The sequence below is a fragment of the Botrytis cinerea genome, chromosome 15, assembly GCF_000143535.2.
Source record: "Botrytis cinerea B05.10 chromosome 15, complete sequence".
Lineage (NCBI taxonomy): Eukaryota > Fungi > Ascomycota > Leotiomycetes > Helotiales > Sclerotiniaceae > Botrytis > Botrytis cinerea.
In genome coordinates this window covers 479778-494864 of record NC_037324.1, presented here as the reverse complement: position 1 = coordinate 494864, position 15087 = coordinate 479778, and the positions used below count along the sequence as shown (strand labels likewise).

The 15087-nt window shown below is 43.1% G+C and overlaps 5 protein-coding genes across 6 annotated transcripts; 2 read left to right on the top strand and 3 right to left on the bottom strand.

Moving 5' to 3' along the window:
- The first annotated feature begins 111 nt into the window (after window positions 1-111).
- BCIN_15g01310 (hypothetical protein) lies at window positions 112-3445 on the top strand. The gene is made up of 3 exons (XM_024697414.1): window positions 112-769; window positions 822-908; window positions 960-3445. Exons 1-3 carry the CDS (start codon window positions 474-476, stop codon window positions 3304-3306), a joined length of 2730 nt encoding a protein of 909 aa, XP_024553229.1. The 5' UTR covers window positions 112-473; the 3' UTR covers window positions 3307-3445.
- Window positions 3446-3458: 13 nt separating this feature from the next.
- Bcpex5 lies at window positions 3459-6427 on the bottom strand. 2 transcript variants are annotated; one of them, XM_024697413.1, is made up of 3 exons: window positions 5893-6427; window positions 5253-5812; window positions 3459-5168 (listed from the first exon to the last, which is right to left on the bottom strand). In XM_024697413.1, the coding sequence occupies exons 1-3, from the start codon at window positions 6064-6066 to the stop codon at window positions 4040-4042; spliced, it is 1863 nt and encodes a 620-aa protein (XP_024553228.1). In that variant the 5' UTR covers window positions 6067-6427; the 3' UTR covers window positions 3459-4039. The 2 variants fall into 2 exon arrangements, with proteins under 2 accessions (XP_024553228.1, XP_001553722.1); XM_001553672.2 differs by having other exon boundaries at window positions 3459-5812.
- Window positions 6428-6589: 162 nt separating this feature from the next.
- Window positions 6590-8377, bottom strand: BCIN_15g01290 (hypothetical protein). Its single transcript, XM_001553671.2, has 3 exons — window positions 8175-8377; window positions 7643-8116; window positions 6590-7586 (listed from the first exon to the last, which is right to left on the bottom strand). Coding segments are annotated over exons 1-3 (1005 nt in total). The 5' UTR covers window positions 8177-8377; the 3' UTR covers window positions 6590-7057.
- A 1058-nt stretch (window positions 8378-9435) lies between these two features.
- On the top strand, window positions 9436-11734 carry BCIN_15g01280 (hypothetical protein). The gene is made up of 2 exons (XM_024697412.1): window positions 9436-10280; window positions 10333-11734. Exons 1-2 carry the CDS (start codon window positions 9546-9548, stop codon window positions 11434-11436), a joined length of 1839 nt encoding a protein of 612 aa, XP_024553227.1. The 5' UTR covers window positions 9436-9545; the 3' UTR covers window positions 11437-11734.
- Window positions 11735-13247: 1513 nt separating this feature from the next.
- BCIN_15g01270 (hypothetical protein) lies at window positions 13248-14993 on the bottom strand. Its single transcript, XM_001553669.2, has 2 exons — window positions 14334-14993; window positions 13248-14256 (listed from the first exon to the last, which is right to left on the bottom strand). Exons 1-2 carry the CDS (start codon window positions 14800-14802, stop codon window positions 13535-13537), a joined length of 1191 nt encoding a protein of 396 aa, XP_001553719.2. The 5' UTR covers window positions 14803-14993; the 3' UTR covers window positions 13248-13534.
- Window positions 14994-15087: the final 94 nt, after the last annotated feature.

Sequence of the window (15087 nt, the reverse complement as noted above, 5' to 3'; positions counted from 1 at the left end):
CGTTACCTAATACAGACTAGCAGGACCGACCAGTCAGCGCCTGCACCTGTTCCAAAAGAGCTGCTACTCGATTACACACACACACATACACACACACACACACTCCCTACAGATACAGACAGAGTACATAACAGAGTACATACACTTGGGGAAAGGCAGAGATACCTACGATGTAGGCAATCAGACCATCGAATATATCTCGATATTGCATTGAGCATAATCATTATTCCTCACTCTGTTCAATATCATTGTGTGAGCAGAATCAATCGAACAGTAAGGTTACAACTGCAATACCATTTTAATAGCCTTGACCTACAGCCAAAGCACGAAAATTCGCGATCTCACGCGTTTAACACTGGCCGGTACGGCAGTTGATTGATATTAAATTTCTGTTTTATTTTATATTCGATCATTCAACAACTGTAAACTCCAAATTTGCTCCAGCTCTAGCATTTTGCAAGTGTATTTTTTGTATGAAAGATCGATACTATTTCTCATTCCCCAAACATCGGGTCTTCCGTTCTATTCTTGCATCAAATCTGGGTTCGGTTCAGTACACTGCGTCCAAGATGTCATCAGAAGCAGAAGTCATTATATGCTATTGTCTTAAGTGTGGATTTGAGGTTGGTAGCTTTGATAATTCCTGGGAAGGTCTTGGAAAGACTTATTATATACCCAAAGTCATACGCGATGCCACAGGATTAAAGGGCATTGGTTCTATCAAGCTAGCAGTTGGTCCAGCACAAGTTGGAACTATCATAGAAAATAGGTATGTGCTCTGGAAACTCCGATTTCAATACAACCATGCTCATTCGTATTAGTTCTCTTCAAGATTTGGCCTGCGCAAATTGCCGTCAAGTATTTGGCCTGCTGTGCGATGATGCACCAGAGGGTCATCTGTTAAAAAAGTATGAGAGGTTCACATTTATAAAGATAATGTCCATGCTAATAGTAAATAGGGGTCAATTACTCATATGTGCCAAGAAGATATCAATGAAATTGCAACAAACAGGGGAAAAGGCAATTTTATCCGTCACAAAAACACATGATTTGAAGAAATCCTCAAATAACTTAAGCTCACAGTCCAGGCGACCGTCATCAATCCTGCCAAAGACTCCAGCCCCCGGCGAAATATCACGCCAAAGTATTGAAAACCCTTCCACTCCAGCGGCATTTTCACCATCGATACTTGGCGATGCAAAAATCATGTTAACGATTTGTGAGCAACGAAAAGATATTGATCGAATTGATGCTGCTGTGGGTCGCCTCGAGAATGACATGCAGGACGTTAAGATCTTCATGCAAAATATGCGCCGTGATATGACCGCGATTCAAAACGCTCGTTCTGTGGCTGCAAGTGTCGTCGAAACTCTCCAGCATGATCTCATTCGGGTGACCGAGAAGGCTGATGAAGTGAACAATTTTCGTAAAGAACTTTATTCTCTACGCACTCGGGTTGGGAAGATGGAGAGCGCTTCTCGCAAAGCTTCAACCTCAGATGCTCGAGTAATAACCACTCCTGCACCTTCTGATGAATTACAAGAAGGACAAATTCTGCCCAAATTAATATCTAATGAACGATCCAGTCCACTTAATAATGCGAGAGATCTCTCGATGTTTGAAGGTAGCCGGTCCTTGCATCGGAAGCGCCGGTACACTGAAGCCGAATATGATCAAGTGGATGTCCAGACTTCGAAGCTTCCTGAATTTGGAAGATACAAACGCAGAAAAGAAACGGAAGCTCAACAAGATGAAGACACAAGATCTCTCTCAATACCTCCTACTCGATCACCAAGTAAAGAGCCAGCCACTCCTTCCAAACCTCGTATCGAATCTCCTATTCTTGGTCGTTACGATACGAATGGTGACGTCGATTGTACTAAACAAGACGTTGAAATTCAGTATATCGAGCAAGATACTGAAAGGCAGATTCCGGAATCACCCTCTCAACAAATTGAAACCGAAATGAACACTTCCTGCGAAAGTGATAATATTGACGAACAAAATATGCAGATTATGTCAAAAGCCACGGGAATAGGTGGTTCTAATAAACCTAAAAATGATGAAGAGCGCCGACATCTACAGAACAACTCAAAGGCTACTCAAACAAACAATCTTGTTGAAAACAGCAATAATGAGGAACATCAGAATCTGCTGCATGTCTCACAAGCTACCTCAGATACATTCCCGGAGTCATCTCAAGCAATTTCTCCAGCAAACTCGAATGAAGATTCGTTTACGTCTCACTCAGATCAACCCCAAAACCATCATCGAAGTCGAAAACAAATCGAAATTCCCAATTCTTCTCAATCAGAATTCTCACAGAACACGCAAGAACAACAGCTTCCATCTAATTCCCGTCGAGGTCCTGGCCGTCCGAAAGGCACTCCATATAAGCAAAATGGTTCCGCTGCTGATACACCCAAATCTGCCCGAGGTCCTGGCCGTCCTAAGACCGCCTCGAAAAAAGAAAAGCAGGCACCTCAATCCAGTATAGCTCAATCTAATCCACGCCGTGGCCGTCCTAAGGGAGCCCCCAGTAAATCTCTCATTACTTCCGGCACTCCCTCAAATGGACTCAGTAGCGAAGAACCATTTACACCAGGGCGAACATTGCGGGGGCGTATACTTCCTGTTCCAAATTCAAGTCCATTGATCAGGGAAGTTGCGAGTATACAAAGTAATTTAGTGATTGATTTGACCTATGGAAAGGAACGTGGGGGTTCCGAGCCTCCTGGAGGAATTAATGAGAGTCCGATGCAAAACCTTCAATCACAAAAGAATCACGTCTCGGTACCCCTAAATATTGAGAAAGACAATCCATCTCACCCTGCAAAAAGACAACGAAGAAATACTCGCAATTCTCGTCAAAGACCTTCTGTTGACTTGGACAAAGCTCTCGCTGCCAGACTCGAATCTGGGAATGCCACAAGCGATGAGGCAGTAGAGAGTGATGATATGGATATCGGAAAAGAAAGTAAGGTGGGATCGAGTTCGAGACGTTCAAAGGGGTTTAAGGGGTCTCCAGCGGATGATGACACCTATAAGCTGACTCGTGGAGAGAAGTATTATGATAAACTTAAAAGGAAGAGGGCGCAAAGTGAGCTTAGTAAAGTAGAGGATCGAAATGGAGGAAAGGGAAATGATAACCGAGATGGGCAGGATAATGAACAGGAGAGAGAAGGAAAAAGAGGAAGAGAAAGGGAACGTCCAAAAGAACAAAAAAGAGAAAGGAGAAAAAGTACGCGAAGGAGAGAAGTAGAAAGGAGAGAGGAATTGGTTAAGGAAGCGTTGGAGAGGGAATAATTTGATTGGTGAAATTATCAAGGTCTCGGAAAATCTGGAAGATAAAGGGGAGTATGATACCTGGTGGCAGAATAAACGTAGAATAGGCAATCTTACCTTCTCCCACCTGCATAACTGTAAAACAATCAATCGAGTTTCATATCATCACCTATTGATATTAATTCTTATATTTCCTTCTACCCCTCTACAAACTTTCATCCTGTAAACCACACCTGCGGTCAAAACCCGGAACCCCATTTCCCCTTTTCCCTCACCAACTCAGCATATCATACAGTTCCAAATCCATTTACATGTATCTATCTACCCGTCTATTCCACACTCCATACATACTATCCTTCGCCCCTCTTCCCATTAAAATCAAGATGCGTTCTTATTCTGGTTTATATAACTCATCTCATCATGTCTCTAATTTAGACAGTTCTTGTGATCCCTCCAAATATTATTCATTCATTCGCTACGCTACGCTACCTTATACCTATTTCTGATCCTAAAAATGACCGTTCAGTCCGATTCAATTCTATTCGAATGGGCCTTCCACCCCAAAAATCATTTTGCTGTTTTGTTTTGACATCCACAATAATATACCATATCATCAGTTTCGTTTTAGTCCAATCAACTACATCCCATGTATTTGCTCAACGAGAATCGACTTCTGCTAATCCATCCATTCATGTACATCTAACCACTGATACTCATACTCATCCAAAGTATCACTCGTCCACAAATTTCAAAATTAAAAATCAAACTCCCCTCTGAAACTCTCAACATCCATTCCCGCCACGACGCGCTCAGACAAATCTCTTCTCCCCATCTGACTAAAAACTCTTCTCAATGTATCATACAAATTAGTGCTTTGATTTTGCGAGATCATCCTCTCGAGATCCGCCTCACTGACACTTCCGCCACCCAGTACATCTCTTGCCTTTTCTCTGCCTTCATTTTCCACAATTTTGTGCATAGCTAATGCACCTAGAAGATGAGAAGCAGCTTCGTCAAAACATCCAATATTGATGCAAGAGACACCAAGGTTGTAGCGGGCTCGTACGAAATTGATGCGGAGCGTTAGTGCTTTTTCGTAGGCGGCGATAGCTTCTTCGCTGCGGCCTGAATTCGCGAGAGTGGCGCCGAGGCGATTCCATAAGAGATGAACTTGGTCTCTTTGATTCGAGGTTCCAGATTCGGTGGAGGCTAGAGCAGCAGTGAAACAATCAACTGCTTTATCGTACTCTTCAGCACCGTAGAAGAGGACTCCGAGACCTACTTGCACATCTGGATCCATGTGTTCGCCATCTGGTGAAAGTTGAGCGGCGCGAATGAATAAATCAGTAACCTTTTCATGAAGTTGATGTCGGTCGGTGAAACCGATGTCACTCTCAGAAGATAGGGCACCTGGTTCAATGATAGATGGATACTTGATGGAGAGCCAGCGCTCAAGTGTACGATAAGCGGTACTATCGTAACCTTCGTTTGTGTAGGAAACTGCTAGGCCCATAAGGGCTGTAAGATTCATAGGGTCAACTTTCAGAGCCTGTTCTAACGCTCGGATTGCCGGTGTCTCCTTTTCATTTTGGGCTTGGGCCGAACCTAACAATACCCATGCATCAACATGCTGGGGATCTTTTTGTACGGCGGCCTCGAAAGCTAGTGCGGCGAGAGATAAGTTACCTCCCTCGTGCATTATCCGCACACCCTCGTCGAATGGGTTGGCGATATCTTTAAAAAGGTTCTCGTTTTCAAACATATAATCTCCGAGTTGCGGGTCACGGAATGGTGATTGATGTGTTCCTACAGCATCAAATCCGTCCCATTGATCGAATTCGCTTATGTTCATACCGTTTAGGCTTTCTTCGCCGGCCATTTCCCTAGCAGCAGCATTTTCAGCTTGTATGCCCTTCCAAATAGATTCAAAATCCCCAAATTCATTGGTTTCAGATTCAAGGACTGACCTATCCATTTCATTTAATTCTCCTTCCGCCGCCAAACTCTCTTCGAGCTCCTTTCCTTGTAAATCAATCTGCTTGAATTGCTCTTCCCAATTTTGATCATCGAGCTCAACCATCTTCCCCTTTCCTTTGTCTTGTTGTAAATCCTGCGCAGGTTGTTGATACTGTGGTTGGTTCATCATATTCATACCCATACCCATTCTGTTCATGCCCATCATTCCCATACCCATACCCATACCCATTTGAGGACCTTGATATGAATAACCATTCGACATATTTTGCGCCATAGGACTCGCAGAACGCGCGGAGCTTGATTGGCCCATCTGTTGAAATCTAGCAAAATCCGCAGGGCTGAATGCTGTACCTTTGGGAGCTTGGAACGCCGCCTCCATCATTGCCTGCTCTGGCATTCCCGGCATTCCAGGATTGAACTCCTGGGCCCATCCTCCAACAGCTGGAGATTGAGATCCATTTCTCATTTGTGCATTCTGATGAAGATCATGTTGCATAGCGAAGGCTTCTGGTGGGAGTTGACCATTTTGTTGCATAAAATCGTTCATCATCTGCCAACATGCGAATCAGTAAATAACATCCTCGAGAGATACACTGCGTTGACTAAGGTGTATCATCCTGAATTACCTACGTGATCTTGACTTCCGTTCATATTCATACCGGAGCGCATGCCCTGCATACCGCCTCCAGGCGCTCTTCCGACCAATCTATCTCTCTGTAAACTCTTGTCATCCTGAACATGTTTGGTGAATTGACTAAGCGGATTTCCTGCTGTCGAACATTCTGCACCGCCCATGAAAGACATGGCTGATTTAAGTCGAATTTAAATCTTTTGTGACTGGTAATGATATGTTCGCGCTTTGCCGTTCGCGTTGTCACTTTATCTAGTGATGGTGATGCTAGAAGCTTGGTCTGATGTTCAAAAGATAACTTGTGGTGGAAAGGGAATTAGACAGGAATATATTATACAAGAAGGAATTAAGATTCTTTGTAATTGTGATAGATCACCAGGTGGATGTTTAACAATTGTTTTCGTGACTGATACTCGTATGGTCGAGTGGATGCAGGAGAATACTTAACATGCATGAGAACGTGGATGAACTGTGGGGTCGCGGTACATTAGAAATTCAATCGGCGGACCACCTCGGTTGAACAACACAAACACCGATTAGACTGCAGCTCTGTACTGTTGTTGGCTGTAGAGAGGGTCACATGTTTTGTTTTCGTTTTCAATTGGTCTTTCTCGAAATCTTTCCGTATGTAAACGAAATGGACTAACTAAATAGGTGTATATGTATCAGATCAAAATACAAGCTGCCTTTGGTCTTTGGAGCCGGACCGGAAAACAATTATCAAGTAGGCAATATACGGTATGAGCAGATGTCCCATATTACGAATTAAGATACTAGGCGCTTACGTATTTAGCAAGTGGCGAGAGGTATAGAAGGGTACATTTCGATTAGAAAACGTGAGACTCTGCAAGATGCACTGAGTGGAATTTTATATGATTTCTTGATGTAATTTAGATCCTCAAGTTTTTGTACCTGATCAGATCAAAGCCTTTTTTATTACAACCGACTAGGCTTCGGGGGAGGGGTTATAATACAAGGTGAAAGAAGAGGAAGCGTCCATGAAAGTAGAGCTGCATAGAAGATTCAGCAACTTTTGAGACTTCCCATACACCTCTAATAGATGACTAACGCCTACCCAAATTCATCATACAAAGTATTCATTCGATCATTCGTTAATCGATTTGCCCGTTGGACGACACAACACACAAATATTCAGCCCTCTCCTTAGAATGATGAACCTCTTCCACCACGGTCTCCACGGTCACCACGGTCACCACCATATCCTCCACGTCCGCCGCCATATGATCCACGTCCACCACGATCATTGTTGCCGAATCCACGGTCATTGCGATCACGGCCTCCAGCGCTTCTCTCGCCAAGACTGTAATCAACTCTCAGTCTTCGGTTGAAGACCTCCTTTCCTTGCAACTGCTCAAGAGCCTTCATGGCACTGTCAACATCAACGAAGTCTGCATGGGCAAAGCCTCTTGGCTGTCCAGTGCGTCTATCGATGGCAACACGAACGTCAATGACGTTTCTAACCTCACGGAATAGGCTGTTCAAATCGGCATCAGACATCTCGAAGGCGAGGTTTCCGATGAAGAGGCACTTGGAAGGTGGGTTTTGATCTCTGATCTTTGGTGTCTGGTTGATGTAGTTGACAACAAGTCTGCGACCCTCAAAGATAGTTTGGTTCTTGGCTTCAATTGCTGCAGTTGCGGATTGAACATCTGCGAAGTCAATGTAGGCAAATCTGAAGATATTGTTAGTTATAGTTTATAAAAAAATAGCAGCATTTTGAGTGCTTACCCCTTGCTCAAACCTCTAGCATCTCTAGTAACTCTGACATCGGTAATGGTTCCGAAGTGCTCGAATTCCTTCTTAAGATCCTCTTCGTTAATATCGAACAACAAGTTACCAATGTAGACGCCGTTGTTAGGCTCAATGGAAGGACGATCTGCGTTTCTGTCCCTGCTTCCAAAGCCAACGTTTCTGGACCCAAATCCAGTTGCTTGAGCAACGGTATTCTTGGCCTCTGAGGCATACTCTGAGACAGTTTCTGTGGCGGAGTTGATAGCTGATCGAACGGCTCCTTCCTCTTGTGCATCTGCGTTCTCTTCTCTAGCATGTGCATCGTCACTTGCAAATCTTCGGAATACCGCTGATGATATTCTCTCGTTTGAAGCTCTGACAACGAATGGGGAAGTAGTGTTGATGGTGCGAGGTTTAGAAACAAAAGAGGTGTTGGAAGCAGCTCTGAGAGCGGCACGACGGACGAAATGCCTTCAGCAATCATTAGTTTTGAGGTTACAAACACTGAAATTGCTACCTGTGAACTTACATAATTGCGGATTTATTAGAAGAAATCGACTTGATGAGAGATTCCTATTTGGTGAGGGGCAAAAATGAAGATTGTTATGATTTTGGGTTCGATGGCCAAAAATATTATTTCGATTTTTGTTTCTTCGATAAACTTGCACAGAATTGGTTTAGCGCCACCTTAGTGCTTTTCAAAGCTTAGTCCACCCCCGCATGATTTCAGTCAAATAATAATAATAAAGCCATGATGCTCGAGGATTGATAACATAAAACATTGACTGGCTGTACTTCCATCCTTCTACACTTCCATACCTTACCTGCGTATCTTGAAGGGATCACAATCATCAATCCATAGACAGGAAGTAAGTGCTGTCTCTTTGGTCTAGTCTTCGCTCTCAATTCGTTCTTCATCACTAGCATCCATCGTGAGGCCCTGAAACGAGTAGCAAGTATCACTGTAAAGCCAGGCTTTCCTTTCACTGCAGTCGATGTATCCGAATCTGTCTAATGCCAGGGATAAATCCGCAAGGTCATTGCAACTCCAGAAAGCTCACGAAGTACTTGCTTAGACGAGTGTGTGTGTTGGCTAATGAACTGAATATGAGTTCCTTTATGTCTATGTTTTTACATCTCAATTAGCTCTTACTCATTCACAGCCGCGCCAGGCTGACTCTGATTAGAAGACGCCAGCAAGTGACAGTATGGCGTTAAAGAAGAGATAGTTGCCAGATACTCAGTGGGCACACTCCAGGAAAGAATAATAAGACAGGAACGTTGAAGAACACCTAGATGGTTCCCAAACTAATGGCGGGGCCGTCCAAACTTCAACTCTGCTTCTATCATTGACTTTTTGCCGACTTCAGGAGCTCAACATGCCTTTTCAAGAGGTTGAGACGAGAAGAGAAATCTACAATGGCTTCCACGGTTGTATGTAGTGTTGTTTGCAGGATACTGAGACTTGGTAGATAGTGCAGTCAACCGGTCGTTTGTTTTGTTATCTAAGCGATAAGATAACCTTATTAGCAGGCAAGATGTGAATATCGTACAATATATTCGAATACCAATTCCTTTCCACAACTTCGCTTCTTATCAATCTACACGCATCAATATGTTGTAACATTGGCTCATTGATTGAGGGCCGATAATTGGAATCCATTATGGTAAGAGAATCAAAGTCGCCCGGTGGATCTGTTCAACGCCATGTCTTTAGCATTCTTGGTGAGGAATTGGACCCTTCTCTATGCAGTTGCGGGGTTTAGATCGGAAGCACCAAACCGTATCTAGATTAGATTCAAGGTCAAATCAAAATGGGTCAGCCAGATTCCACCATCATTCAAAAAGCACATCCAAGTCCATCAAGAATCGCACCCCATAAAAAACACAATCCAGTCAAATGGACATAAGTTATACAAGAATTGGCACGGCAAATGGCCTGGGAAATGGCCTTTTTTCAACAGTCAATTTAAACCCTGGGGACTCTATCGTTGTCATACAAAAACCCCTTTTGTTGATTGCCGAGAATCAGGCACTGCATCGAGTGTGCGCCAATTGTTTTCTAGAAGCAGGAGAAGGAGTGGAGTTACAGCCATGCTCAAGTTGCGGTGTTGTCAATTTTTGTTGTGATGATTGCGAAAGGTTATCACTAAAATCCGAGGGTTCCCACGGAGCAGAATGTGTCCTTTTCAAGTCCAGAAAGCCCTTTGAGCATTCTAGAACACAGATCAGCGCGCAAGCAGTAACAAATACATCTTGTGCTTATTCAAATTGTCGGTCGAAAAAAGCAACGGTGAACTGTATTGGCTGCAAGGCAGTGGATTACTGCAGTAAAAAATGCCAAGATCTAGACCATTCACTTCATGAGAAACAATGCAAGGCTATCCAATCGCAAAGTCTTGGGAATTCTTTAAACAAGGTGCTTCCTACAGCTGTTCGTGGTATCATTCAATTGGTTAGTAACCCGGCAGCTCTAGCAAAAGACTCACCTTTTATGGACCTTGCATCCCACGAAGACGAGCTCAGAAGGGTCCAATCAAAGTGGGATGATATATCATTACAAGCCCATGCTGTAGTGAACCTTCTTCAACGAAAACCAGAATTTGTCAAATATGCTCTTGAGTCTCTCTGTCGGGTAGGCACAATATTCTATCTTTGATTTTATCCTTGCTAAGACAGGCCTGTAGCTCTCTACCAACGGGTTCCGTGTCGAATCTAATGTTGGCAATGGTCCAATTGGACTATGTCTTGATCCTCTGCTGGCACGCGCCAACCATAGCTGTCGTCCAAACGCAGCTATCACATTTGATGGAAAGCGCGCTACCCTCCGAGCTCTCTCCCCTATTGCGAAAGGAGAACAGATATTCATATCCTACATAGACGAAACACAACGACAAGAAGTTCGTCGAGAAGCCTTAGCAAAGACTTGGTTTTTTCAATGCCTTTGTTCTCGCTGCGTAGTATGCAGGACTATATATGGCGATTTTATAGATTATCCCATGGTTACAACGCCTGTACTTGACAAGCTCGTCGCTTTCCAAGAAACCTACAAGTTTGCAAAGGCTAGAGTAGCAGACGAAGGTCCAGAGACAACCACCAGACTCTTCTCTCTACTCCATGTATTACGACATATCGAAGTTACAATATCAAATGTTCACAAAATCTCCCAGAATATTGATCGACGTCTCGAGCTTTTAAAAAAAGCTCTAGGAAATCTGAATGATTTTATCTTTCTACAACGTTCTGCGCAACAACCTTTACCAACAGTCCTTAATGAAATCTATCTTATTTATCTAGAGAAAGCGGAATATATCTCTGCGCTTATCGTACTAATTTTCTTGATCATCCACGCTGATCCCATTAACTACCCAAGTCCATATCACCCGCAACGTGTTACTAGAGTTCTAGCATTGCAAAGATTGTGTAAATTTCTGGCAAGCTTGGATCCAGAAGAATTTGAGAGATGGGAGACAGAGAAGCTGAACAGTGGAAGGCAAGGGGGACTAAGAAATATCGATTGGGTTAGTACGTGTCAGTTGGTTATGTACGGATTGAGAGAGACAGGAAATAGATGCTGGGGAAAACAAAGTGGGGTTATGAGGGGAGTGGAGGTGGATATTACTGATGTGGAGAGTATTCAGGAGAAGAGGGGAGATGGAGAGGTAGGGAGGACGTTAAGGGATTGGGCTAAGGGAAAGGATGCCAGTGGATTGGGCGAAGTTTATGCAGAGAAGTTGGGGACGGGGCTGAGGGAGCTATCCGGCTTGGTGTGGGATGTTGTGGGGATTTAGAAAGAGGATATGGAGCTTAAGTGAGGTTGTGAATCTATTAGAGGCAGAGAAGTAGAAAAATAATATTTGGGAGGTTTTAGGCAGGAACGGAAAACCTAGGGTGGGAGTCAGGATGGAACAAAAGGATCACATCACTAGCCGATTTGCAAAATCATCGCCATCTCAAACATTTGCAGCACGAAAATTTCTTTGGAGTTTGTGTTAGATGCATACATATGAGGGTTTAAGATACGTGATGTGGAATATGAGTATGATATCTGTACAATTATTGCACCAGAAAACAGCAGTGTTAATGACACTATAAAAGACAATTTTCTTAAAACACAAATGTTCAGTAGATTGTAACCTCAAGCATTTGACACCCCGAAAAAACAGGGACTACTCATATCTTCATAGCTATAACTCACCTCAACCCCAAACAAGCCAATAATTTTCCCCAAGCCTGCCACCCATATCCATGCCTATATGGTACAATTTATCATGTACCATGTCGTATTTCCTTAGTCCATCTTTTGTATATTTATATTTGAATGGCATTGAGCGCAGAGGTGCATGCGGTTTTTGCCTTTGTTTCTTCTTCTTCCCCCACGAAAATCTGCAGGCGTGTAATGATTTGTGATCTCTGCCCTATTCCAGTATCGTGAGAACAACACGCTGGACCGTTTCCATGCGGTGTTACCCTATAGAATGGCAACAGAGTGGCATGGATACTGTATTCGGTACACCTACCGAAGCGAGGTTGTATCAACGACTGCAAGTTGTAATTCAAAATAAAAATCATTGAAACCGCCCTGTGAAGCGAGATCATATTGAAATTAATAGAATTGATATCTTCTAATTGAAAGCGCCAGTAATTTCTCTCTTTGACTACAAACTTACAGTTGGACCATCACCTTAAAGATGTCTGGGTATTGTAGAGGAGTTCGTTTGGCAACCTAGGGTTCTATTTCGTTAGAAATTGGGTGTACCCTGACTGGTTACACATGTGCCTCAGATCTTGAGAGGAACATCACACTTTTTCCAGTACCGTATGCGCGATAAAGCATTGTGAGTTTTAAATACTGCTGCTGGAAAAATAACATATTCCTAAGCTAAAGATTTCCACTGCTGGAATAGTTCTCAAAATATACATAAGAGAAGCTATATCTACATCGCTAAATAACCCTAATCACTGAGGAGTGGGTATTTTGGTTTTACTTCCCAAACTCATAGGTCACTTAGAGTCCTGCTCAGAATTCGTTATACAATAATAATAACCAATTCTTAAAACACCATGTTACTTCTCAATGAGTTCATGGATGTACTGGCAGGCGAGTTAACAAATGCATAGACTGGTGGAGACTGTCCTAATGGCAGTGAACCAAGCCGCGTGTGAGATTGCTCTGCATAGTCCTCATGTTCAAAGTACAAATGTGGTATGAAGGAAAGAAAAGGAGAGTTAATCATTAAGATGGGTTTCCACACATGTATTCGGGGAAATAGCCTTCTTACTAATACAATGCAGGAGTCGCTTAACTCGTTTCTTTTCGTAACAATGTAGTAGGGAACTACATTGAAAGTTGTGAATCCACTGAGTTTGCTTGGAATAACTTAAAGCGATAGAGAATCGGAGCCACGAGAAGAGAATTATTTTGCAAAATATTTGCAATCCCACTATACATAGTTCCAAAACTGCCACCCTGAAGTCTGAATGAAAATTGCATTTGCCAAGAGAAAGGTGTTCAAGAATGTGGAGAAACTACCAAGGAATTTCTTCAAAACGCGCTTAAGACGGTGTTATTCATCGATCACGTTGGCGTCTTCCAAACACGTAGCACGGGAGAGTAATTTAAATGCATTTGTATTCAGATTGGGTATCGCCTGCTAGCATATTTGCAACCAGCAAATTACAGCCGCAGCTGGGTATGAAACTAATATTTATGCCAGTGTATCCTAGCCATTGACAGATCTTGTTACTCAAGAGATGTGGATATGACGTCAAATGACCCATTAGCAGTCGTTTGATGTATGCAAATCGCTAATACATATCATAACTGAAGCGCGAGGTATGCAAACTATTTAAGGTTGGTATATCTGATCGGATGATACCATATCATGCTTACTCTCTGTCGCTCTTTCCTCTCCATCCTCTGGTTGGGGTCTCTCCTTGTTTGGTTTGAGCGTTGGACAAACTTGGCTTGACTCTGATCTTTCCACCCCATTTCTCAGACCAATCCAAATTGACAATAGCTCCATCAGCTTCTTGGCTATCTTGTAATTCAACAAAGCAGAAATGGCTATTGCCCTCTCTTGGCTCTCTTGGGGAGCACAACTTGCTGATCCACTTAACAGTATACTCGCTGAAAAGTTCTCTAATCTCTGCCTCGGTTGCTGACTCGTCTCCGAAATCTGGTAAACCACCAACATAGATTCTTTGCTTCTCAACGACCTTTCCTGAGGCTCCTCCGGATGCACGACTGACTTTAAGACCCCACTCATTGCCATCGAACATCTTTACTGCATCATTGACTTGAGTATTGTTGGCAAGATCAACAAAACAGTAATAGTGGTTGCCACCTTCCTCAACCTTGGAAGGGTGTGGAGAAATCAACTTGCTAACGACTTCAACATCGAAACCTTCAAAGATTTCTCTGATCTTGCGGTTTGCTGTTTCTTGATCATCAATTCTTGGTAGTCCTCCGACATAGAGTCTGCGACCATCCTGGGAAGAAGAGTCTACTTGACGTTCTGGACGCTGAGAAGTTTCTCTGTCAGAGCTCTTCCAGCGGTCGTTTGTGTAAAGAGGAGTCTCTGACGAGCTTCCTTGTGGACGAGTGCTACCTGTGCTTTGTCAGTGATAGTTCTACGTAGTTGCTGAACAAACTTGGGCAAAATTCAATCCTTGGAGATTCACTCACGGTCTGATCTCACACCAGGCTTAACTCTGAGTGTACGGTTCTTGAATTCTTGACCATCATAACGAGTCAAAGCCTCCTCAGCCATATCCTTGGTGGTGAAAGTAACGAAACAGTAACCAGGGTTGCGCTTTGTCATGGAATCGATGGACATATGAACAGTTCGAGATTCACGTGGAACGTCTTGGAAAATAGTTTCAATATCCTCTGGGGTGGTATCATAACTTAGGTTACCAACGTAAATTCGACGACCCTCCTCAATAGCCTTGTCCGACTCTGTGAGTTGTGAAGTTTTTCTTGGCGAGTCACCTGCCTCGTTTCGAGAAAATCTCCCCTGGCCTTGAGTTGGTCGATCACCACCATCTTTACCACCAACACCACGATTTCTTGAAGAGGACCAAGGAGATACTCTCTCTTCGCCGCTTGGGCTTTGAGGAGCATCTTGCTTAACGCGCCAGTTGTTGGAGAACATTTTGAAGTTTGAAAATGTGGGGTTTGGGAATCGAAATTGTTGAATTTGGATTCAAAATTAAATTTTTTGGAGTTCGTATTTAAAGAGAGAAATACTCCACGGTCTATGAATATCAAAAATGTCAAAAATTGGAGTTGAAGTTGAGGAATTCTTCTTGAATAAATTTTCAAGATGAACAAAATTTTCCGCTCAAACACTAGAGAAGGGAATTACATCACGTGCCTCGATATCTTTTTCGCTTATCGATACCGCCCCGGCAGTATTTTATTTTTTTCGATAATCTTT

What these genes read in the sequence shown, in the direction of transcription:
- BCIN_15g01270 (XM_001553669.2), bottom strand. Translation starts at nt 14,802, where the DNA reads ATGTTCTCCAACAACTGGCGCGTTAAGCAAGATGCTCCTCAAAGCCCA. An exon ending in GCCTGGTGTGAGATCAGACC is followed by an intron (nt 14,257 to 14,333) that starts GTGAGTGAATCT and finishes GACAAAGCACAG; the next exon opens with GTAGCACTCGTCCACAAGGA.
- Bcpex5 (XM_001553672.2), bottom strand. Translation starts at nt 6,066, where the DNA reads ATGTCTTTCATGGGCGGTGCAGAATGTTCGACAGCAGGAAATCCGCTT. An exon ending in TGAACGGAAGTCAAGATCAC is followed by an intron (nt 5,813 to 5,892) that starts GTAGGTAATTCA and finishes GCATGTTGGCAG; the next exon opens with ATGATGAACGATTTTATGCA.
- BCIN_15g01290 (XM_001553671.2), bottom strand. An exon ending in GCTAGAGGTTTGAGCAAGGG is followed by an intron (nt 7,587 to 7,642) that starts GTAAGCACTCAA and finishes CAATATCTTCAG; the next exon opens with ATTTGCCTACATTGACTTCG.
- BCIN_15g01280 (XM_024697412.1), top strand. Translation starts at nt 9,546, where the DNA reads ATGGACATAAGTTATACAAGAATTGGCACGGCAAATGGCCTGGGAAAT. An exon ending in CTCTTGAGTCTCTCTGTCGG is followed by an intron (nt 10,281 to 10,332) that starts GTAGGCACAATA and finishes ACAGGCCTGTAG; the next exon opens with CTCTCTACCAACGGGTTCCG.
- BCIN_15g01310 (XM_024697414.1), top strand. Translation starts at nt 474, where the DNA reads ATGAAAGATCGATACTATTTCTCATTCCCCAAACATCGGGTCTTCCGT. An exon ending in GGAACTATCATAGAAAATAG is followed by an intron (nt 770 to 821) that starts GTATGTGCTCTG and finishes CATTCGTATTAG; the next exon opens with TTCTCTTCAAGATTTGGCCT. An exon ending in GAGGGTCATCTGTTAAAAAA is followed by an intron (nt 909 to 959) that starts GTATGAGAGGTT and finishes AATAGTAAATAG; the next exon opens with GGGTCAATTACTCATATGTG.